The sequence below is a fragment of the Ceratina calcarata genome, unplaced genomic scaffold (genome assembly GCF_001652005.2).
Source record: "Ceratina calcarata isolate Rehan_Ccalc_2016 unplaced genomic scaffold, ASM165200v1 scaffold180.2, whole genome shotgun sequence".
Classification (NCBI taxonomy): Eukaryota; Metazoa; Arthropoda; class Insecta; order Hymenoptera; family Apidae; genus Ceratina; species Ceratina calcarata.
Genome location: NW_017139431.1, coordinates 170,587 through 193,437, shown reverse-complemented (window position 1 = coordinate 193,437; position 22,851 = coordinate 170,587). Strand labels below are relative to the sequence as shown.

Here is a 22,851-nt window from a genome sequence, read left to right as displayed (position 1 = left end):
GAGTTGAATAGTGTTCGGATTCGTTAACGATGGGAAGCGATTAGAATATGTAGTAAACGACAATGTGTTACAATTACAATATTTTATATATCTTTGATGACGGTTTGGTGGTAACAACAGGTAAATACTACATATTGTACATTGAGTAGGCGATAGTCGTATCTTATTGTTTAGTTAGCGTACCAGTTACGCCGACGCCGATGGCGATGGCCGACGTCCACCACGACGACAAAACATTGACGATGAGGGCGAAACGCATCGAAAACAGCGATAACAACAGCAGCAGCAACAACAACAATCTCAATAACAGTAACAATAACAGCAACGATGATCGAGATAGAATAATGGCAGTCGTTATTTTAATACAATAAATATACAGAATGTTCGATAAGGTGCGGAGAAACGTGACCGATGAAATCCGTGCTAGCTACGAAGAACGATAGTTAGATTAGATAAACAGTTGAACAGCGAAGAAATCACGGTTCGCGGGGAGCATCGTCGATTATTGCCATCGTCGTCGTGGACGCGCGTGTTTGTCACCGCCGTCCTCGTCGCGTTTCGTCGCCGCCGTCGTCGATTGCCGTCGGCGCCTCATCAATCGTTTCTCTATTCATTTATCCGCATTTATCACACTTAACGTAGATACAGCGACATCGGTGTCTGAGGAATGTGTGTGAATGCAGAGTTAGCATTGCGACGATATTCTATTACAATATTATGTATATTTATATATATATATTTATATATTTATAATATAATCCTCCCTGATCGGTGGGAACTTATCAAAAATAAAAAAAAGGAGAAAAGAGAGACCGGCAGTTTCGACTTGCTTAAATAGGGCACTGCCCATTTTCGTGTACCGTTCTCGCATTGAGAAACAGAGTAGAATTTTATTTCGCGTTAAACAAACTTTTCCCGAGAGTGTGTATGCGTAATTGTTTATGAAATTTCATGTATTAACGCGAGATGAACCGTATTTCTTACTTGTTAAGTGACATTGCATCTTCCGCTATAGCGCGACGTGAGGGGAAATGATCGAGCGAACAAAATTGCCAGTTAAGCGGAAGCTGAAAACGGAACGCCGTGGTTCCTTTCACGCGAGTTGTTTCTTTTTTTTTTCTTTTTTTAAATGAGAAAACAACAAGATGAGCGTGTATATATACAGTGTTCGGCCGTAGCCAAAGAGCTGGAGGCAATAGTATTATAAGTAAAAAATAGTAACTGTTAAGATCGTTTGTACGTTGATAGTATGAACGGTGAATCGGAGGCGTTTGTCGCTTTTGTTTGTCGTTTTCATCTCTTCTTTTTTTAAACATCGCGGCAAGCGAACATTCAGAACAGCGTTCGTTTCGCGTGAAACAGCTTCGCAAGCTCACCACTATTTTCTATCGTTAAATACTATTTTTGTCCGGCTCTGCGGGGGACCGCTCGCCCCACGTGTTCCTCTCTAATTCTTGTTACCTGTTTTTCTTTCGCCCGCAACCCGTGGGACGAGATTCCCTGGCGTACGAGATTAATTAGGATTAATTAGCGCGTGTCTCTCACTCATGATACTCGATATGATTGATTCGTTTAACGTCCCGCGATCTCGGTTAAGCGGAGTCGTCTCTCGGTACTCCACGAGGAATAAGGAAACGAATGATTACGGGGCAGGGCCGCGAAAACGACGCCACTTCACCCCGCTAGACGCGATTCGAGAATACATGTAGTCGGGCGAAAGGCAACGTAGATCGCTTTTCGCGTTCATTAGTATTTAATTAATTAATGCATTAGTTACGCTATAAGACTAGATTCTCGGCGGGGTATCTTACGTTTCGTCCAGCACCATTTAACCCCCTGCGGTTCCCTTTAAGAATAAATACTCTCGCGATATGACTTTCGAACTCAAAGCTAACGGAATGTCAATTTATATAATCGATAGTTCTTCCATCTTTTGTTTGCCAATTACCTAGAAGGAAAATAATTATAATAAACATAAAACATCACGTTTGCCGAAGCCGCAGAGGGTCAACGTGCATGGCTCATGTCGAAGGGCCTCGACGCTCTAGACGCCGGTTCGAGCGTCTTTTCTCTTCTTAATTTCTTTCTGTTCATCAGCATTACATCACTATGTCCCACGCTTGACATGCTAACACACAACTTACAGATACATACATACTTAGACACGTAGTCTTTAGATGCCTATATAAGATAGAATGATCCGTTTAGAGATCCATCGGTCTTGATTGATCGAATTGCTTCGATCTTTGCACACCTGTATGGCTGATCGCCTACGAATGAGTCGTTCGTTTAACTCAAGTCTTTTTTATATACCTAGACAATCTACTATCTATTAATGAAAAAGGAGGAACTCGAAGTCACTCCATCCGTTTTATAGAAATAGAAATAAATAATCAATCATTCTCAAAAAGTTCTAAGAAAAGGGAGTTTCATTTCAAATGTCTCGCAACAATTAGAACCTTTACGTTAGCGTTAAACAGGATAAAAAATACTTTGTTCTGATTACGGATCAGCTTGCTATCTAGCGTGATTGGATTCGCAGGAGGAAATCAAATCGGTGCGGAAGAACGAAGCTGATGAGGTGTGCGTGTATTATGCAAATGTCTCTCTCTCTCACTCTCTCCCTTTTTCATTCGCTCGTCTTTCTCTCTCTCACGCAAAACACTCATACCATCCCAGTCTCTCTTTCTCTCGAGTGTAGATGTGTATATATATAATACGTATATGTTCGAACGTGGACGAGGGCGCGTCTTCTACGATGTAATTAACGATGGCACAGATGCGATTTGCGAGGAAGCACGTGCCCCGAGGTTTCTCGATGCGTTTTAAAACTCGCAGCCGGTGGCACGTACGTGGACAATTATTATTGCGCAATCCAATCGATAGGGTGAACGGTAATTAAAAGCAATTACGGAGCAGCGTTTCGGGCCGATGCGAGCTCTAGGAGATTAGCGTTTCCCATTTTACAGTTCGTATATTTTCGAAAAATCCACGCAACTAAGCCTTCTCTAAAAATTCCTTTAAATCTTACTTGTTTCGCTCTTCGTACGAGGCGCAGTTTACTTAAATTGTCTGCGCATCGTCAAATTGATTGTTTTAAATTTGAAAAACAATTACTTTTCGTCAGACTAAGATCGTATTATTCTGAGCCGAATCCAATATTTAATAATATTCTCATCGAATTGAAAAAACTTGATATGTACCGTAAAAATTAGACATAGAACATGAAGATGTAGGCACATGCGAAACTTCTTGACTATTGCATAGCCATGTATAGAATGTGACACGTTTATAGATTTAGAGAATGGTAATACAGGTGACTCCGGAGTGCGTGAGAAGGTTCGTAAAAAACGAGATAGATTAGAATAGACGGGAAACGCTGATAGATAAAATGGAACGCACGGGCCAAGTTCGTGTTTCCGCTCGTCTCCGACGTCGTGCGATTAGATACGCACGTTTCAGTTTACTCTGTAGATAGAGTTTGCCATACAAATGTAACTTCGTACATAATCTATTACGGTACGTAATTAACATGCGCTAGGTCGCGGTATATATATTATATAATATATATATGTACACAGTCTTACAAAGCAAAATTTACAAACATCATACGACGTACGGACGATCGAATAAATATTACGTCTCCCCTGGCGTAGATTGGAGAAGTAAGTGGCCCTGGTACCTGACATTGTTCTACTCACCCCGATATCGATCTCCAGCCCGGCGACCGGAATTTACTGCCGGGAAGGCTCGACGAGCGACTGTTTAAAAATAAAAAGCGACGAAAGCCTTGAGGGAGAAAAAAAAACAGTAGAAGTATTATCTTTCTCCGTTAGGGACCTCGACGATGGATAGGAAAGTGGACGAACACAAAAGCCACGGAAAGACGAATAAAAAAGAAGGACAAGCTGTCCGTGCTTGAACATGGCCATCGAAGCCGAGGATCGATCCCGAGACAAAAGGGTTGGTTTTTGTCCGGCCACTTTTCGGTGAATGTGCTCCTGTCGCGTGGCGGGAACGAGAACGAGGGCGAGAGCTCGTTCGATCGCCGCAAGGAAAGGATTTGAGCGAGAGATCAATAGCGCACGGAGACGGAAGTGAGGATCGCTGGTCGATCGATCGTCACTGGAATGAAAAAGATGAGAACCCAGTTGCTCGTCGAATGTACGATCCACCTAACCCGCCTCGGCCTGTCGGCAGCCACACGTTTTTTTTTAAAGCATGTGCGCGCGTGTATGACTATGTTTGTGTACGGAGCCAGTGTGTGTTTTCGTCGCGAATATGCATTATTACGTATGTGTAACAGAGAACGAGCGTTTTCCTTCGACAGTGATAAAACGCGCGCCTCTTTCATCGTATTATATCTCGCACGTCGCGTTTTGTCTTTCTACATGTACGTACTTACGGGTGTACATTGTTCTCGTGTCCATGCGTTTGCGCGATACTCTTGATGTGCTGCTAGGAAGCTGACTAGATTATAGCCTAAAATACGAAACGTACGGAGCGTCGGTTGAAACGTGCGTCGAGCTCGGCCATCGTAGTTCTCCATTGCGAATTTGTCTGCTACACGGCGAGAAAGGAAGCGGAGAACGAGGCCGGGCTCGTCCACTTGCCACGGTTCTCAACGATGTTTCCGGGGTTTCGCATCGATCTTGACTATTCGGCCTTCTTCGTCAAGGCCGAACGCCTTTACCTAGGCGTTCGACTCCTTTAGGTTGTCGAAGTACTGCATGATCTGGTTGTAGTCCATGCCAAGATTCAGGTCATCCAACGCCACCGACTCCTCCTGCTCGTGAGACGAGGACGCGGAGGATGACGCCGACGAGGAAGAGGAAGAGGAAGAGGACGGCGACGAGTTAGGCGGTGACGAGGACGACGAGGCCACAGTCGGACTGGAGACGTTCATCGACGAGGCGACTGCATTCGTTGAAAACGACGAGAACATTGGATTACCAACGATTGTCGCCCTCTTCACCTCTCTCGCTCTTGCATCTTTGGAATGCCTGTTGTCATCGTGATTCACTAGCTCCACGAACTCCTCTTCCTCCGCGCCGTTCTCTTTAGGACTACCTACTTTAGTTTTACCGTGTGGCTTGATATGATGAATCTGCTTGCTGTGCCGCTGGTTGTTCCCATGATTTCCGCCGGCGCTGTCGCTCGACGCTCTGTAACGATGCTTTCTCGGAGTTTCCGGTAGCCGTACGATTACCCCCGTGTTCCTGTGCGGTGGTACCGGCGGTTTGTAGTCCTCGTTACCATTGCTGTTTCCTACCGCGTTCACAGGAACAGCTGAATTCGCCACCGCGGACATCGCGGATGTTACTGGTACTCCGTGTGGAGGTAAAGGGGGTGGAATGTCATCGTTACTAAAAGAAAATGCAATTTATCCGTTTACCCAATTGTGAGAAAAGAACTATAAAATGTAGCTGAATAATAGAAAAATGATTACTCGTTTCGTGTGGTCGTGACAGTAGATGTAACCATGGAAGCTGGAGTGGTAACGGTGGTAGTAGTCATTCCCGTTGATGACTTAGATACGAAACTATTCCGTGGAGCCTTGTCCCTTTTACAGTAAGTGGTTGTGTCTATTGGTCCAGAGCCATTGCTCCGCTGTCCAGAGGATGGTAACTCGATATGATTCGGATTGTCAAAGGAAGTCGCCAATTCGCTTGCTTCTCCTTCGTTCTCGCCAGCCAGAGGATTGCTGGTTACTCTTACCTACGATGAAAACACACAGTTTTACATATGAACATATTAAGCATGAAATTCAAACTATGCGATAAAAATATTGGAGTCAGTACAATAGGAGATTGGAAGACACCGGATCCACCATATAGACATACCTGTTGAGGCCCGCAAGCGGCTCTTTCAAGGGTGGCTCTGCCTAACCAGACCCAATCGTGCGCGTTCGTGGTCGACTCTCTGGGAGGCCTTCTTCCTGACGCCAACTGGTTGGCCGCCGCTCTCGCCCTGGCTGCGCCCGAGGAGAGAACCGGAAGCGCGGATCCAGCTAACGGTGAGTCCGGTGGCTGTGGCTTGAATTTGCTCGCGTAGACCACGCAGGACGCGACGAAGACGACGATGGCGAAACAGAAGGCCGCCAGAAGGACGTACATCCCGATCTCGAGTGGGCTCATGCGCGATCCCCCGTGATGCCGTACACCGACGCCGCCTATTCCTCCTGAAGACATGCCATTAGCTATAGCCGTGCGATGCTGCCGTGCCTGCACCAAAGGTTCGTGCTCGTGCTCGTGCTTGTGCTTGTGCCCGTTCTCGTCTTTCAGCGGTAGCCCTTTGCACAAAAAACAAAGAGACAGAAAGAGAGAGGAGAAGAGTGAGAAACGGTGCCTTCGAAAGTAGAGAACGCGGCAGATCCCGGCTTAGCTGCGTATCCTGCCGCACGACCAGCTGCCTACTGAAAAGCGACACGAACGAACGCTTGCTCATGCACGGAAAAAACTGTTTCAAGAGGTCAGTCGCTAATAATGTATGGGTCGAATGATATTTAATTCTAGAACAGGGATAGGTAACATGTTTATTAAAAAGATGGCATAGATATTCATATAAGGATGCCGGCTGATGTAACGAATGTAAGTTATGCCGAATGTGTAGTGCGCATGCCGCTGTGGCATCGAAGAAAGTGATCAGAGAAATACCTGTTCTAGAGGTGGTACGGAGTTAAACTTTTTGTTAGAAGGGAAAGTAAAAATATAAAATTTGTAAATGAGGAAAAGTTTCAATAAAAAAATCAGCGATGCAACAGCAGCGAATATCGAGCAAGAAAGTTTGGGAAAGAAACGGGAGATAGATAAGCGAAGATAGAAAAGCGAGAAGAACTAAAGCAAGATCTGCATGAGATCTCTACATCAAAAGAGATTTATTGCACCTGTGGTTGCAAGATAAAACAATATCGGTCACGTACGTGGCTTCAGTTCACAAGAATACCAAACATACTCTCGTTCTTCACTGCGCGAAGTATATGAATTAATAAATACAAGATTCCTCTATCAGATTACATCCTTCTCGACAGATGAAAATTACGTTTTATGCATTCACCTCTTATGAGATTTTGCTTTGTGATCACGCTTTGACACATACGATATGCAATAATGCTACCAAAGTGACATTCCTGGCCAAGGGTACAAGAGCACGCGTTGTCAAAGGAGAACAGGATCTATTTACCAATTAGAATGTCGCGTAAATCGGGCGTCATTTCTCCTCTGCCGTTCTTCCTCTCCCTGTGATGATGAGAACCAACCGTACCGCCTCCGTCGTTTTGCACGAACTCAGGCCGATTCGGAAGATCGCTAGAGGCAAAGTCGACTTCGACGTTGGCGGAAGCGCTTGCAAGGGCAGCGGCGGTGGCCCTTTGAGATCCTTTTCCAGACCTCCTGCTGTTTAAACGACAAGCGTCGGCCAGCTGAAGACTGACTCGCAATAAATCGCCTCGTCCTTCGCCGACTGCGATCACTCGCGGGTGATGAGAGGCGACCATCGGAGCGAATGCTACCACTTCTGGATCCAGGCTCTCTACTACCAAGTGGTAGTCGGTGACAGCGATTTCACGCAACGGTGTCCTCGTTCCGTCCGAAAATTCAACGTCTATGTCTAACAGACCTTCCTGCAATCAATATGAATTATTTACAGGCTAATCACACGTAATTTCGGTTGCTAAATTTCAATTGTAGTTTAGAAATGCAGTATTACTCGTTTACACAGAGAAATATACGATTGGAATTTTACACGTAAATATTATAATAAAAATTCGAATAGTTTCAAACGAGGACGAAATGGAATAGTTCACAGGTTTCGACGTGACAGTTTAAAGTACTTATCACGTTGATGAATTGACAAGTTTACTCTGTAAAGAGATGCCGGCTGCTTTTTGTAATGCACGTATACGTATATGTATGTGTAATTATCATACATAAATATTCAATTCAATTCAATAATCTGCCTTTAATCATTAAATCCGTGTTCTGCACACGATTGAAATATGTATGCACGTACATACAAAATGTATGCCGTAAACAGTGTAAATTATCGACATCGAGGCGTGATGTCACTCCTGATTATGTCAATTAATCTCGAAGAATTTGATTTGACTATTACATAATAAATGATGCTTTCGACGAGATCAACGTGTTTTTAGTATATCGTGTATAATAGATCGTTTCCTTCATTCTGCATCCAATATAAATCTTTTATTTATTACAACTGGTCCTTTTATAACTCTTTTTAAAAGCATTCTGTTTTCGTTTCATTTAAAATACAATGTGAAATACGACTTTCGGACCATTTTTCTTATGAATACATATATTTCGAAAATTAAACAGCACGGCTGATTCATTCTTGCCTCCACTTTCGTATACGGAAGTTTGTATAAAAATTAAAAGTATTTTAAAACAAGTCTTACTTTAATTAAAAATATCTATTCCAAATCAGTTGGATGTCTCATATCGAGGAGACTGAAAATGTAATAAAACATAGGTGTATAATTTACCTGATATTGAGCAGTCAGCTTCCTCGTGACCGACGTTTCCGCTACGTAGCCGTTTTCTATTGCACTGTCCGGGCTGATGGTGAGTTGCAAACCGGATACCACCCTGACTGACAATCTGGTGATCGCGATCCGGTCGTTGCCCACTCGCACTTCCTTCGCGCCGATCACTTTGCTCGTGATCGGCGAAAGAACCTGTACCTCCGTCCTGCCCACTCCCCGGCCTTGAACAATTCTTCCTTGCAACAGGTCGGCGATTCTGGGATCGGACACTCTGAGCATCCCTATCACCAGATCGGTCACGCGCAGCCAAGTTCGTCGGTTCACAAAATAGGAGACTCTTCCAGAGTCGTGATCGGTGGCTAAGAACCTCGCGTGCACCTCGACGGGGCTCTGTTGAAAACGGAGCCTGCAATTGGTGGACGGGCTCCTATCGATGGAGTTAATAGCGTCCCATCCGTTGTCGTTGCCCCGAAACCTCTCCTCTTGCTCGTCCTCCTCCAAGATTACGTCAGCGTCCTCGACGTCTATCGAGGTGTCCTCCTCCAATTCCGCGGCGCTCCTCTTCTTGTTCTTCGCACCGGAATCGTTCAGCCACGAGGAGGTCGTGGCGTTCAAGCTTCGTTTACTCTTGGCACCTACGTGTTCCTCGGGCACCTTCCATCCTTTGATTTGGCTCAGCCTGGTGTCACCGACGGTCATCTCCAGAGGGAATTCGGGCATCCAAACTGTGAATTTGGCTAGTCCCGTATAGGTACCGTACTTGACGAGGACGGACGCGTTACTAGAGCCACGAATTTCCGTGCCGTCAACGTACACGCTGCTACACGAAGACGATACCTGGAGCAACGCGATACAATCGTGTTCACAATACTCACCATCTCGATATTTAATACATTTCATGAAAGTTAGTATTCTTCAAGTAGTTCACAACTGGAAAATCACGTTAAATACCTTGAGCACGCTCTCGTCCTCGGAGTGACAGGAGGATTGCAGGGTAACGTCAGCGACGGTTCCAGCCTGGCTTACGATAAACACCTTCATCCCCTGGGACACTTGCCGGCCGGTTAAAACCGCGGTGTTCATCACCTCCCAGTTCTGCCAGACGAGAAACGAATTCGATTAAAATCTCCGCCGCCGTGGCAACGCGGATATCGTTAAAACATTCCGCAACTCCATTTAGAAGAGTCGCCGACTCGATTTATGGGAGGACGATCGTACCTCGTCCGCCGGAAGCTTTTGTTTGCTCCCGAGGGTCACCCAGGGGTGAAAGGCTTGTCAGAAAAGTTTCGCGAATAGCAGTGGAATCGCAGCGGAGAAGGGGGGAGCGTGGGTCTTTTAGAGGGTCTCGGTGAGGGCCTAGACAAATTCATAGGTATACACGCGGCAGAAACGCGCTCGGAAACCTGCTATGGAAGTTATTCTACGCGCGGTCTCTGCACCATGGCCCCGTTGTACGTGTACGTGTGTACTTTGCAGGCGGGCAGCCCGATGATGCTCGGAGAAAAGAGGACGAGGAACGCGCGGAGCGGACCGGTGCACGAGAAGCCATTTCCAAGTTGGCTTCCGTACAGTCTGCCCTTTGGAAGGAACATCAAACGACTCGGATATTGCAGCGAGGGAATTTAAATCTCTGACCCCGAGCGGCTCTCTATTCGTCCACCTACATCCGTTTATCTTCTCTCCTCGTGCACGTACAGTAGACCGGAGACCAAAGTAACGGGGGACGAGAGTAACAAGTTGAATATTTTTAGATCTATGATAGATGCTTGCGAGAATATTGATTAAAACGGCTACAATTGGATACGCCGGGGTTCTCCGTCGGGTACTTTTAATGCAGATGAAATATAAAATCTGATCAGAAACCATTTTAATGGAAAATGTATCTGTGCCGATACTTTTTCAAAAGCCGCTGTATATAGTATCTCTTCACTGCCCCTGGCTAACGTCGATGAGCTCGAATCTTAAACGAGCGCAAAAAAACTTGCCATTGAGTTCGTTCCAAGTATAGTCCGTTGGACTTTTTCCATCGTTCTTCTATTCTAAAATATTCCCTCCGGCCATCATCCAATATCCTTCGAATCCCTGCGAAACGAGACGCCGAGTGTATAGGCGTTCTTCTTGCTTCTCTGATTTCCTTCTGATCGAGTCTCGTTGAAAAATTCGTTTTACACTTTGAGCGTCGAGTACACAAGCACGAGATTTTCATATGATTGGCAACATAATCTTTAAAATGTTCAGGAATATTTTTACCAAAGACGAATTTAAGAAATACTCACATCTATGAAACGTTTACATTAATTTAGGTATTAAAATATCGCTGAGATGGGTCGGTTTAAAACAAAATATTTAACAAAGCTATTGTTGCGGAGAATTTCTCAAAACGCGACGGCAGACGTTTGAACCGCGTTAAATCGAAGTTCCGTGAGAGTTCTCTGCACGGATCTTGTACCAAAGTCGAATATAGCCAGACGGGGTTCGAACTACCGAACTTTATCGGGAATCTCTGATCTACTTAGCCCCGTTCCGCTGTATACGAGATTTAGCTATGCATTATCGAGGGCTGCTCATCGTCAAAGGGTTCTAGCCAGCTAACCCAAGTAGACTCCCTCCTTCGGTAGCCGAGCCTCGTTTCTTATCCTCTTGGCCTAGATATTTATACCCGTCCCGGTGCGATGCGGCGCGGCGCGTCGGCTTCCGCCAAAATGTTTTCTTCTCCCTGATTAAACGAGCACGGAGATTCGCGTCGGTTAGCTTCGCGTGAAGCACCGGCGCATCGTCTCAAGAGAGTCGACCGTCGCAGCCTCCCCACGAGGACGTTTGACGATATTTCTTTCATAAATTATGTTTTTGACAGAGACAAATTTGAAAGACTTTGAAGTGGCAAGCATTGAGAGAGGATTGAATGCTTTCTCATCATCACAATTTTTGTTTCATTAAATGTCCACTTTTGGAAACGTCGCTATTCCGCTCTCGCCGGGCGAAGCGTAGCGTTAAGTCAGCGCTTTCGCGGAGATATAGCGAGTGAAAAAAATACGCGGAACGCGTCCGAGAGTGTTTCTTTTAATTAAAAACTTCAGGCCAACCCTCTGGGCCGGCAACGGCAATTAGAAGTGCGGATAATCAGGAAGTGGGACGGGCTTCCGGCAAGTTGGCCGGCTCCGTAGCTTTCAAAGGAATATGTAAGCGGATTAATGAACTAATTAATCAATTAGGCAGGTCGCGCGCGAGTCTTCTGCTGATTGTTGTGTACACAACGTTCCGTGCTGACCGATTTCGCATCGTTAAGTACCGTGAGTCAGTGAACCGGATCGATCTCGCTAGAGGTCGACGCTGTTAAAAAAGCCGAAAGGAACCAACAGACGAAATCAATTAACCCTGTGCGCTAAGCTTTCGAAATCCTGGTCAGAGCGCCCGGATTGCGTCGAATAAATTTCTTCGAATGCGGCGATAAAAACTCCTCGAGGACGAGTCCGTGCTTTATCTGCTGGAAAAACGACGTGGCGCGGCGTTACCCTTTGCTCGGTAGCCAGCAGCACCGACTTAATGGCGGTGTATTTTTTGCTGGACGGAAAACCCTTGCCCGTGTCCCATTATTAGTTTATCAACGGCAAAGAATAGACCCGGTTAAATCACGCGACCGTTCTCAGATACGAAGTTTCGACGACTTGAACGCGGTGGCAAGAAATCGAAACTTCTCGTTCGCGACAATCGTTAAGTTACGTCTGTTCCCGTTTCGTCCGGGGAAACGCATTATCCTTGTGCCCGTCCCTCGCAGCCTTCTCTCCTCCCCGCCCGGGAAGCCCTACCGTCTCCAGTTTTCGGCGAAAAAGGATCGCCCGCGAGGCCATACACCACGTACTCATCTGTATCGATCGGCACTTTTGCCGCCGGTTATCGGCCAACTTAGCGGATTCTTTTCCAACAGCGTGGGAGGACAGAGGCAAAGGGAGAGGGATGGAGAAAGAGGGAGAAAGGTTGGCCTGAAAATCGTGTCGGTTGCCGATATTGCCTCACGTTCAGAAGAACCTCGCCCTCTCTCGTCTCTTTCGCTCTCATCGCCTCGCCGATTTTTCTATTTTCCGATCGGCGTACACGGATTCCACCGCGGAATCTCCGATGCACGTCTGCGGCGCAGTTGGCGGGAATGAAAATCGTTGGATACGTATTTGGTGGTGTCCTCGAACAACCATTCGGAATTGCACCGGGAACCTCCCTTTATCGTCGACGTTTTCGAACCCTTAACCGAGCGCGTTCCATCGCGAAACGTAACTCTGCACGTTTTCTCGTTATCGGTTGGACGATATACAAAATATTTAAGACTACGATATTGAATCAAGCGCAATTTCTTCTTATAATTCAGCCTAACAGCAGTTTGTTCGCTGCGTTGATTAATGAATTGTTGAGGTAATACCATGTATTACGGTATTAGAAAACTTTACGACAGAATATATTTATATTTAGCGCCAATGGTGGTTTAATCAAGGAGCACTATATAATATCCGTAATTAGAAGTATAAAAAGCGCGAGGACCGCCTGGTTCCAGTATAGTTCCACATAAACGTGATTTTAGCTCGTATTATGCCGTTGCATAATAAACTTCATTTTCCAACTGCAGGTCTCGCTTCGGTGATTTTAATACTATGAAATGTTCAATAACCGCAGCTACTTTTCCACTCTTCAGGATGCATAAACGTATTATAAATCGTTAAGTTTTCATGTGTCTCAAATATCACACACGTGTATTTTTGTGTTATTGCTCTTTACGAATATGAACTCCGGAAATATTAAACCAGCAGAGCTATAAACTCATAGCCTTGCATTATTCTCGACATTTCAGCTACAAATTGTCATCTAAATATTTACCTGGTTTACCGTATGAAAAAAATGGTATTAAAAGGAACTGTCGATGTCAAGTTCTTATGAAAGTTAAATCAGTAAACCTACTGATTCTTGATTTGACTGAGAATTTGTATCTTGAGACAAGCTACCGAAGGATCCTTAAACAGCATCTTATTTATGTACAGACTGATTATGTAAATTGATTGTATTTTGTGTTCATAAAATTTCTCTTCTACTTTAAATACGAATTGGAATGTTCAACGCGAATATTATTGAATGAATACCTAATGTGAATTCACACTTCGACGGTGAATTGTATTGAAATTTAAAAAGCATCAGCGTTAGAATTTCACCTTTCTCGAAGACAAGGTTCCTGGTTCAACTAGTTTTCGGTAAAAACCCGCTGACAAGCACCGAATACACAAAGCGGTATCTCGGACCATACCAAGTAATCTTCATTATCTCGACATTACCAAGAAGGGAACGTAGAGAAGTGGAAGAGAAAGAAGGAAAAGAACGAACTTTACGGCGGTAGTTCATGTACCTTAGAGATGGGCAGCACCGCCTGTATGTCGTCCTTCTGTATTTCAAGCCGGACTTGTAACTTCCGTCTCTCGGCATGATGATGATGATGGTGTTGCATCTGTCGTTGTTGCAATCTCTGCTGCAGCTGATCCATCCCATTTAGCTGAGAGCCGTTGTCGAAAGCGTAACGCACGCTCCAAACGATTCGACCGCCGTCCCAATTCCCATCCACCCCCTCCTCGCTCGCCTCGAGAAGCATCGTCAAGATCTCCTCCGCCGATCTGCAAACCAAACACGCGTTCCCATTGGCATCCGCTTATTGTTATTAGGTTAAATAATTATAGTTGCTCTGACTGCGCGAGGCGCCTATTCTCGAAACGGCCCAATTCTTCGCCGGAACAAGAACGCGCCTGTCGCGTCTCTAATACTATTTATACGGAATCGCTTCTCCGAAGAGGATCGCGGTCGCGCCGGACGAATTCTTTTAGCAATCCGATGACAATGGCGTGACACGAAATTCCGATCAACGACCCTATTAACGGCTAACTAAATGATCGGGCATTTCAGATAGTCGAACAACTGTCCTTCAATAAAATATATTGTAAGTAATAGTTCGAAATAGTCAGTGTTAGAAAACGCATATCTACGACTCAAATGATTTTCGTTCGAACGTGGATAGCCAATGGTTACATAAATCAATAGCTTGACGAACGAAATTTTATTGATCATACTATCGCTACTGCATTGAGAAACAGTTCCATGGCTCGGATATAAAACTCTTTTAGTACTAATTCGAACTCCGTCGTGACGCAGTTAGTTGGACACGTACAGTCGATGAAAGCGTTTCTCAGCTTTTCAATTATTCTCATCTCGAATAATGCCACTGGAGTAGACATTATTTAATAAAATATGTACTTATTGTCATGATTCTCATACATATTTTATTAATATTTATTAATTATTTAAGGTACAGTAATGCACTCCTTACGTTATTCATTTGCGTACTCAATTTGCATCAACTTTATTTACATCCCCGTAGCGATTTGAGATACCCGTAATTTCAATCGACATCGTTTGTCGAAAAATGTCGGTTCGGTGAAAGGAGGCGCACGAGGGCAACCGAGCGTGGAGTACAATTGGATGCCGGGAGAAGAACATTTATCTACCTACCGAGAAACAACCCTAACTGGAGAAGCGAACGCGGCGAAGTTGCAACGTTAAAGCATCATCGTATTTGTTGAGCACCGGGAAGCTAACGAGGATTTCGTTCAACAGCCAGACACGAGCAACTCGCGATGCCAGGGGTATTTCTAGTTACAAGTCGTTGGCCGTTACGTAACAGGATGGATGCTGGGCGCAACACGGTCGCGTAACAAAATCGCGAACGCGAGAGGAGCCGCACGCCAGGCCACCCGGCTCCTCGTACTACTGTCGAACACGCATTAACGATCCTTCAGTCTGTTGCTCTGCTCGTGAACGAGGATCATCGCGCGCCGGTGCTGGAACGGACGGTTATTACCGAAGGATTTACGAGTCGGAATAACCGTGTTCCACGCCAGTTTTAGCAAATTGAAGAGAGGAAAGCACCTCACCGGTCGACAGACCGGGAGGATCGGGGAAGTTCAAGAATTACGAAATCACGGAGAGCACCGACGACGACCTCGACGGATAGAAATTCCACGTCACGAAATAATTCCGTCGCAGGCTGCGATACGATATTTACACAACGAGACGACTCTCCCTCCTCGTTCGCCTCTTGTCGAGACGCGATTCTAAAAGAAGAACTCTCGATCCTCCAAACCGTTTCCTATCGCAGTTCGATATGAAATAAATAACGAATTCGCGGATAGAATATCGAGAAGAGGCCGTGGAACGAAATTAAACAGGGCATCGATAAAGGAGACTCGTTGAATTTGTCGGTATTTTCGGGAAACAGGCTAATCGAAATTAGATCGATCGAATGCCATTCAGCGATACCAGGAACGAAAATAGAACGAGAACAAGGGAAGAATGAATGGTAAAGAGGGAATAGAATTAGCGGTTAGGTAGATAGACGGAAGAAGAATCGACGGAGTAAGTAGAAACTCGATTCCAAGTAATGATAACGAGGTCTCTCTAAATGCGACGTTTTTATCGAGATCATAGGTCTCAGCGTTATACTCACAATCAACGATCCAAAACCGCGACACTAAACTATTGATGTCATATCGCAAATATGTAAGAAAAAGGGTAATCAAATCGGAGCATCGCAGGGTTAACTACGATAAACGAACACATGTCTGTAATAGACAGTGATACTCATGACTTTTACTTTTCCTGTTTTCAACTAGTTTGAAAACAGCGTTCCGAGTTTCAGATTTTTCATTCTGATATTCGACTCCTGCTAATTCAGTCTCAACATGTCACCGCGTCGTCTCATTATTAAGCTTGTTACTTCAGAAAAGATTCTAAAGTATTTATACTTCTAGTCAAGAATGTCATGTGATTTTATGTTAAAAGATCAACTCGTAATCGACACTTTTGATAACGTACATTTAATTTTCTGCATGCATTGCTGTTTATAATTGCAGTGAGTAATCGGACCTGCAATTACATCCATGCAAGGAAATACGACAATAATAGGAATACGGTAATTCGCAATAACGTAATTAACCTCTGACTATCGATAAGCATTCATGAGTACCACTGCGGCTGCCCATACGTCAACTTCTTTTGGTCGGGAGTTTATCAAGCTGGCACGTCTATATAAGACCGAGATGTAAGACGGAGCCGACAAGTTTGATATCGCGAATTAACCCGGTGAACGACATGCGTTCCAGTGCATTAATAATCGTCGCCATTTCCGTCGTTCTTGTCTCGGCGTTCTGTACCGAGGCATATCCGCTAGCCGAGAATGAAGTTGACGCAATCCTTTCGGAACAGCAGAATGTATCAATGCCAATTGATCCAAAGCCTGCCGACCCAAAATCGGATAGTTCAAGCGAGGAATCTCACATCAGTGAAGAAGCTGTTAAGGATGTTGTCAAGGAAGCTGAAAAAGTGAGGATGGTTCGCTCGACCAAAAAGAAGAACGATGACGATGACAGTAGCAGCAGCAGCAGCAGTAGTAGTAGCAGTAGTAGTAGCAGCAGTTCTTCAAGCGATGATGATGACAACAACCATAAGCGAAAGTCGAAAAAGAAGAATGATTGCGATGACGACGACAGCGATGATAGCGACGACGATGATTGCAAAAAGAAGAAAAAGAAGAATGATAATGACGACGACAGCGACGACAGCGACGACAGCGACGACAGCGACGACAGCGACGATGATTGTAAGAGAAAATCGAAGAAGAAGAAAAATAATGATGACAGCGACGATAGCGACGATGATGACGATAATGATTGTAAGAGAAAATCGAAGAAGAAGAAAAGTTGCAAAAATAATGATGATGACAGCGACGATAGTGATGACAGCGACGACGATGATGACGATAACAAGAAAAAGAAAAAGCGCAGTAATATCGATTGCGACAATGGCGACGGTTGCAAGAATCAAACAAAATCCAAACGAGATTGCGATTCGGATAATGGAGATTGCCTGTTAATGAGAAAATACAAAAGGGACGTGGACCAAGCGAGTTCTGAGAGCAAGTCTTCGTCCGAAGAAAAGAATACACCGAAACCTTAGTGAAAGGTTTTTTTATTAATCATGCTACATTCGGACCACCAGGAAACTTAAAAAGGAAAATGTTTGGAACAAGAAAGGAAAGACGCAAGCGCCGCGGTTATATGAAGTGAGAACGTCATCGAATGTATGATATTTCTTTTGTTTACTACTCCTCGTTTCGTCAATAACACATCAAATTCTAATCAATGTTAATTATCTATTTTAATGCACAGTAATTAACTCGAGGAGATAATGCGTTGCATCACTTCTTATTTTCTGCTCTAAACAATTCTTTCACGCATCATCGGCTCCCAAGGAGGGTAGAAAAAGTACATTTATCAGAAAATCGATCTGGAACCACTCGTAGCTAATTGTTAGATAACTACTCGACCATCCGAAATAAAAAATGTCCTACTTGTTTTTACAAGTTAAAGTGCGCGCCTGCTATACGTGCATCATATCGACTTTTAAGAAGATACCAATAAAATGAGTGTGTTCATATTTTACGACCGACATCCACTTTTTAACCATCATCGTCCGCTTTTAGAAAGTAATAAAAATCCCTCGCCAAATTCCGACGTACTTACGCGTTTGATATCCTCGAAACGTTCTCCTTCCGCCTGGCTGTGAACGTAGCGATCGTGTTTTTCGCATTTATTTTACTGTCGACGATCCAATCCGGATTGCTGGACGAGGCGTCCAGAATTTTCACGCCGGACTTCACCCTGGCCCTGGAACATGGATCGAACCCTTTATTAATCGTGACACAATAATCCGCTTGTTCTGTTACCGATGGCGTCGCAAGAATCAGGGATAGTACATACATTATTCAGGTGGCCGGGTGACGAGGAAATCCGTTCGATCGAAGCGAAATCCGAACGCAACCACAGCGCGAGTCTCGCAGCGCAAACAAACGGTCGACTGGAAATCGCTCCAAAACGGTAAAGTAAACGTGGCGCGGTTGCTCTCTCGAAATCATGCAGGAAAAAAAGGGCCGATTAAAAATAGAGAGAAGTGGGAAAAATAAAAAAAGTGAGGCGGAGAGCCGCGGCGGAACGAAAGACGCGGATGAAACGAAAGCGCAAACGGGTTCAAGGGTGAAACAATTCTACGGAGCTACTTTTTTCCAATAACCGCGGCGCGGAGAACCAGCCGATCGATGCGCGACGCGGCAATTATCGGTTCAACTCCTTGGAATAATGCGACCGACCGGGCAGACTAGTCGGGTGCACCTCGTCAACTTTTCCAACCCCTCCGGTTCTTTCAATTATCCCGGAGTCCGGACGGTTGCAAACGAGGCGTCATCTTCTTCTTGTACGTACGCGTATCGGATTTCCCTTCGATCGCGTCTAACTAACCGCGCCGGCACACTTTCAGTCTCCTCGCTTGGATTTCGGTCAACGTTAGAATAATTTCTACGAAAGTGTATAAAAATACCACAGCGTTTCAATTGGATATATTTAAATCGCTTAATTAACTATTATTATTTGAACCGCTTAATTGTTAAATATATCAACCATTTGATTAACTATAATTAATTGAACAAAACAGATAAACTCTGATGAATGACTAAACATGTTCAAGTAACATTGAATCCTATCACAAATTTTTGGCAGTGAATTCTGCAGACTTTTAATCTAAAAAATTAAAAGTTATTATTTATAAGGAATTTTTGACGCATAATTTCTAATATTCTAATACACAGTTTAATATACATCTTTTTTATTCGATTATACATGACTTGCAACTGTCTACATGTCCTATAATTCTTACTTTTGCATACTTTTTATTGTATATCTGGAATAACATCCTCGAAATTTACATTATTGTTTTATTTAAATTTAGTTNTTTCAATCTTGAAATATTGTTATATGATGTATTAAGAATTATACATAATTACAAAATTCTGTCATCACTGCATTTATATCTTTTCATAAATAAAATCAAAATTCTGTCATTCGACATAAGAATTCAAGATGTAATAACAATTTTAATTGCTTCGCAAAATATCCAAGTTTTTGTACAGTGTTTCATCGATGTAATATCTAGTAATTGTCAAAATTTCAATGCTTTGTCATTATTTTTATGCAAGGGTTCATATAACCTTAAGTGAACAGAATATTATTCAACCGTCCCTTCGCTGCACGAAGTTGAAATTTCGTACAGAATTCCATTACATTTGTGTCATTCTGTATTTGCCATCACGATATTCGATGGATGAGATTTTTTCCATTGGAACTCAGCATGAACGGATTCACGTTCACATCCCATCCCATCCCGCGCACCTTATCCTTTCGATTACAAAGTACCGGATTGGAAATTGAATTTGTACGAACACGATGAAATATGGCCGACGAAGGTGGCCATACACACGGGAGCCAGGCTCCGTTTAGACAAATCGTTTGCCCCCGACGCGCGAGAGAGCCTGTACATCGAGGGGACGATTTTTTCCCCTCAGCGCATTTGCGCGCGACGTCGACCACCCGTTCTGACGCTCGCCACGCTGGAAAATCTCGATCGCGCTTCTCGTGTTCCCGTGTTTGAAAAATATTTTCGTTGTTCGTCCGATTCGATTACCGGTCGGATCAGGTCGAGGGCTACGCCGGCACTCGCGCGAGCATAACACGACAACAAAGACGTATTGAATCATCCGTGTCCAGCAAATATCAATAACAAAAGAAAATTCGGGAGGAGTCGCTAAAAATTAATCAAACGAATTGAAATTGCGAAGAAAGGGCGAGCACTGACCTATTCATCGAGCACCCGTCACGCTCCGCTCCGCTCCCCTGCGATTCTTCATTAAATAACCTACGCAATTCGTAGCCGAAGGCTTGTGTAGACATTTTCAAATTCACTGCTCATATTTTTCTTTCATCTATTTTCCAATCATCTTCTTGCACAGGCTGCTTGCTGACGTGACTCGTTATAATCTTTATCTAAAAGACACGTGAAAACGATGCGGTAGCTGTCGCAGTTTTCTGTTGCGAGATTGCTACGATTTCTGGTAAGTACAGCCGCGATATCGAGGCGTTAATAATGAGAAATCTGCGCGGTACATCGGAAGGCGGCGTAATTAAAATGTCCCAAAAACGAGAATTAACGGCAGTCGCGCGGTGGTGGCGGCTTCGTGCTAATGCGTTTTAATTAGAGGAGCGTCGCGTTACGTGCGAATCGCGCTAGCGCCGCCACATACCACCGACATAATCCTCCTCGCCGTGGAAAAAATTAATCCCTGCCGCAATTAAACGCGAGCTCACGCTCGTCAAAGAGACACGGATCTTCTACTACGTACCTGTATACGTGTTTTTGAACGAGCAGGTCAGCTAACCAGCGAAACGAAGTTTCCTGTTCGCGCTCGAAATTCGTAAAGTTGCCAGGACAGAATTTATAAGTCGCGCGTATCGAAGCAGGCGTCAGAGTCGTGACTCGATCGGTAGGAGCGTCACGAAACGAGGGGAAGAAAACTTCCGCCGCCACTCGCAAGGAAATTTGCTTGGGAGTCGAACGTCGCGTCGAAACGCTTACGCTCCTATCTTGCTGTTTCTCTTTCTCTACAAGCCTCCGCTACTGAGAATTCATGCTCCAGTTACGTGACCGGGTCACGGGGTCGATGTCACGGAGGAGTTACGATGCGCGAAGATGCGTCTGTCCGACGCCGCATTAGATAAATATCAATGCACTTCTGTTTAGCCATTCGTGTTCGCGCTGCACTAGCGATCGAGCGTCGTTCGTCTCTCAGCGAACGCGCATCCTTAACCAGTGAGACACATCTGCGCGGCTCGTCATGAAATCACATGTGTTAACGTCATCCAAGTCAAATCCAGTCAGATTCTACGAGATACAGACGACGTTCGCTCCTACGAGTTTCGTTGACACGTTACCAGTAGTGCGGGGACATAAACGCGGTCTCATTACTTTTTGGACGGCAGGCGCGAGGTGGTAACGAGAAAAGTTGAGAATTTTTGCGAATCGGATGAAATTGCGACGAAGGCGTAGATATTTTACGTGACCGCGCTTATCCCGAGTTGGTTGGCTGGCCGACCTTTTTCCGCGTGGGCGAAAAACGCATGCCGCTCAACATTTGTTCTACGTCGTTATTCTCCGGTTTGGGGTCAGGTAATATCCTGCTCTTTTTTTTACCCTGTTGCGCGCCAACCAGGACTGTAATTGGAACGAATCATTTTTCCGGCACCGCCACTAATGTTGCCAGTTTTTCGCGCGTCCCCCGCCTATCGTATTTTCGTTACCGCGGCGGAAAACGCGACGGCGCGCGCACCAATATCGATACCCGGTGGTGGCTCGGTGTTCAGGATGCGGACAATCGGTCGCACATGAATTATCGAGAGACCGTCTAGCTGCCCCGGTGCAAATAGAATATCTCTACCGGTGCTTCGGTGCGACGCGGCGCAGGTGAAACGGTCGTTAATTCGATGGCCGATGCAAAACAAGCGGTAGATTCGATTTGCAGACCGAGTAAGTCTTCCGCTTTGGCCTGGTTCTCGCGAGCGGCGATTCTATCGGCTGACGAGAAACGACTATCCCAAGGAAAGATGGATAAAAGCTTGATCAAGGGAAGTAACGGTACCCGACTAGTTTCCTGCTTTCTTTTTTCTTTCTTTTTTTTTTTAAATTGAATTACACCTGATCGAGGTCGATTATCCGAGATAAACGAACCGTCCCAGTAAAACCCGGGGGTAATTAAGTTAACCTCTGGTTGAGGGCTAAATTAGGGTTGTGAAAGGTAGCGGGGGCTGCGGTGGCGTTTAGCTGCGACATTCATGCGCGAGCAAAAAGGTTAGCCACCCCCTGCCCTGTGTGAAGGGTGAGCGCGCTAGTTCCCGGCAGGGAGACAGACAAGGATTGGCCGGCTTTTGAAAAGAATCGACGACACAAAAGATCGCTGGCCCCGCTCAAATCCCCGCGCGACGAATTCTCGCTCATTTTTACCCAGCCTTTTAGCCGTAGTTTCGCTAATTACTATAATAATTCTACAAGACAATACCAGCGCCCGTCATTATAAAACCTTCCTGAAAAATATCTACATTCTATCCAAACCCAGATTTTAATAATAATTTTGTTCATTTATAACAACCGTAAAAAGAACTCTATCTCCGTGCTCGAACATTCACTGTCACTGTTCAAGGACTGACCCTCGTCCAGCAGTCTGGTCTGTAGCGCACAGCGACAGCACGCATTCCGTAGACGCAATTACAAGTTGGAATTAAGTTATTTCCTGAGGGATATAGATTGACATTTACATACAAATCGGCGACGTGCAAAACGGCTCTGTATCGGAGCGATCTCGACGCGAGGCGACGCGCCGGGACGAGCTA

The 22,851-nt window shown here is 44.8% G+C and overlaps 2 protein-coding genes across 4 annotated transcripts in view; one reads left to right on the top strand and one right to left on the bottom strand.

Moving 5' to 3' along the window:
- Positions 1-65: 65 nt before the first annotated feature.
- The window catches only part of dtn (transmembrane protein 132C dtn), a 70,154-nt gene continuing 47,368 nt past the window's right edge, over positions 66-22,851 (bottom strand). The window contains exons 3-11 of one of the 3 annotated variants that reach the window (XM_026810982.1): positions 18,106-18,249; positions 13,887-14,148; positions 9,455-9,598; positions 8,504-9,340; positions 7,183-7,621; positions 5,844-6,292; positions 5,450-5,718; positions 5,075-5,366; positions 4,861-5,003 (exon numbers count right to left, since the gene is read on the bottom strand). In XM_026810982.1, coding sequence (XP_026666783.1) covers positions 4,950-5,003; positions 5,075-5,366; positions 5,450-5,718; positions 5,844-6,292; positions 7,183-7,621; positions 8,504-9,340; positions 9,455-9,598; positions 13,887-14,148; positions 18,106-18,249 — 2,890 coding nt within the window. In that variant the 3' untranslated portion in view covers positions 4,861-4,949. Of the gene's footprint in view, positions 5,367-5,449; positions 5,719-5,843; positions 6,293-7,182; positions 7,622-8,503; positions 9,341-9,454; positions 9,599-13,886; positions 14,149-18,105; positions 18,250-22,851 lie in introns of all 3 variants that reach the window. The other 2 variants (XM_018037951.2, XM_018037952.2) reach the window with 2 other exon arrangements.
- Positions 16,621-18,024, top strand: LOC108633030 (protein starmaker). The gene has a single exon (XM_018037955.2). The coding sequence runs from the start codon at positions 16,676-16,678 to the stop codon at positions 17,537-17,539; it is 864 nt and encodes a 287-aa protein (XP_017893444.1). The 5' UTR covers positions 16,621-16,675; the 3' UTR covers positions 17,540-18,024.

What these genes read in the sequence shown, in the direction of transcription:
- LOC108633030 (XM_018037955.2), top strand. Translation starts at nt 16,676, where the DNA reads ATGCGTTCCAGTGCATTAATAATCGTCGCCATTTCCGTCGTTCTTGTC.